Source organism: Olea europaea, unplaced genomic scaffold (assembly GCF_002742605.1).
Source record: "Olea europaea var. sylvestris unplaced genomic scaffold, O_europaea_v1 scaffold20501, whole genome shotgun sequence".
In the NCBI taxonomy this organism is placed as follows: Eukaryota; Viridiplantae; Streptophyta; class Magnoliopsida; order Lamiales; family Oleaceae; genus Olea; species Olea europaea.
In genome coordinates, this window is record NW_019238412.1 from 1 (window position 1) to 1,923 (window position 1,923).

At 35.2% G+C, this 1,923-nt stretch overlaps 1 protein-coding gene across 1 annotated transcript; it reads right to left on the minus strand.

The window, feature by feature from the left end:
* Nucleotides 1-317: 317 nt before the first annotated feature.
* LOC111379885 (60S ribosomal protein L10a-1-like) lies at nt 318-1,690 on the minus strand. The gene is made up of 3 exons (XM_023003325.1): nt 1,435-1,690; nt 1,245-1,282; nt 318-627 (listed from the first exon to the last, which is right to left on the minus strand). Exons 2-3 carry the CDS (start codon nt 1,247-1,249, stop codon nt 333-335), a joined length of 300 nt encoding a protein of 99 aa, XP_022859093.1. The 5' UTR covers nt 1,250-1,282; nt 1,435-1,690; the 3' UTR covers nt 318-332.
* Nucleotides 1,691-1,923: the final 233 nt, after the last annotated feature.

Sequence of the window (1,923 nt, forward strand, 5' to 3'; positions counted from 1 at the left end):
AAAAAATTCTTTACACGTCTCTCATGTAGACCTGCAGCTTAATAACTATTTGGCCTGCACATATCAAGATCATATCCAGTATGGCTTTCAAATTTTACCTAAAATAACCTGGGTTGTGAACCTATAGGTCTTATGCAACATCTTTAATGGTGCCAATTATTTATTCCAGCAAAAGTTAGGGTAGCATATAGGAAGTGCCACAACCAAACATATTAAAACAGCAAAGTGGGGATCAAGTCTCTGAGAAATACACTGCAAAATTGTTACCATTTTTGGATTTAATCGCAAAAATGACAAATGATGGCCAAACATATCACTGTGTATCTTCATTTTTATTTCACTAATATGTGCTCCAACATATTGCTCGTTGATATTTGTAACATTGCTAACAGGAAATGCAGCCATACCTCCTCAACATGCTGAGCATCCCCAAGCATGCAAATCTTCATCTTGGGGCGAGGAATGTGGGGCAACTTCACTGACCCACTAAAACGTTTATCCTTCTGTGGATCATAGTTTTTGAGCCCAATCTGGAGCTCAATTGTCTCAACAAAGTTACGATTCTTCTCCTTGGTATCAGTAGTAATTACTGAGATAGCTTCTCGAAGGGCCTCACTCTGAAGCTTACTGCAAAACAATCATAATGGATCAATGCAAGACTATAACCTGCATTTTACAGGACAACACTTCGTATAATCAAATATATCAATTTTCCATTGGTAATATGAAATAAGGATCTCACACTGTTAACTAGAAAATGATTAATGGAAATAGAATTCCATATCTTCTTGCAAAAGCCAGCTTTTAAATCACACCAATTGAACAACAACTATTTTTTACACTATGGACAAATTATAAATCAACAGTATTGACAGGAAGAAGCTATGACTCCCAGTCAACAACCAAAATATAAATTAACAAAAGCACATAACTTTCCAAAGGCAAAACATTCAAAACATAGCATAAAAAACAGATCATAGCTCACACTATATTAATTAATTCATTTTCTTATATCTTCATTTGCCTCAATAAGCTTTTCACACGACCAACGATACTTGAGAAATGATAGCCAATTAATAGAAAACCACAATAAAAGCCTATTTTTATTATTTACCTAAACGGATAAATTGAGAAAACACATGATGTCAAATTCAAATTAAATCAGAATCCTAAAATGCAAAGAAAATGTAAAGGTTAGTAGGTTACATTAAAATAAATAAGATAAATAATTTTCTTCTTCTTACCTCATGGCCGGAGATCTTTTTCTCTTCCCGTTTCACTTCTGTTCATCGACAAAACATCCCAATAAGAAAAGACAACAATTTAGCAATCACATCAATGAATATACAGACAAAACATATAGAAACAGAGGTTTGTTTATCAGAGCACGTAGAAGACAAGAATGTTACACAGAGAGAGAGAGAAGAAGAGAACCTATTTAGGGTTTGGAAGACGGCAACGAGTGACAGTGGCGTTGGGGCGTCGAATGGTGAAGATAAATACGATATGCATAAAACCCTAGCAAATGGGAAGGGCTCTGATTCACGAGTTGGGCCGGGCTCACTATTAAATGGGAACCGGGTCGGTTTTCTCGTTCAGAATTCTCAAACATTAATATTTTATAAAATTTGCCGTTGGAGTCCTCATTCTTTGTGAAGCACAGCAATTGCCCGTCGATTTCAGATTTCTATTCAGTTTTTTTGAAACATCCAAGTCACCAAACTCTCGCAGATGATACAGATAAGTTCCATTTAGATGGTTATTGTAATTTGAACTCCAAAATTAAACATGCTTTTCACAAAGTAAGTTTGATTTCTCAGCAAGTGAAATTGTTGCATGATGTAAACCTGAAAATTTAGACTTGCTAATGGGAGGGTGGAGCTCATCGATTAATGCAAAATTTGAAGTAGAAGCTAATACTTT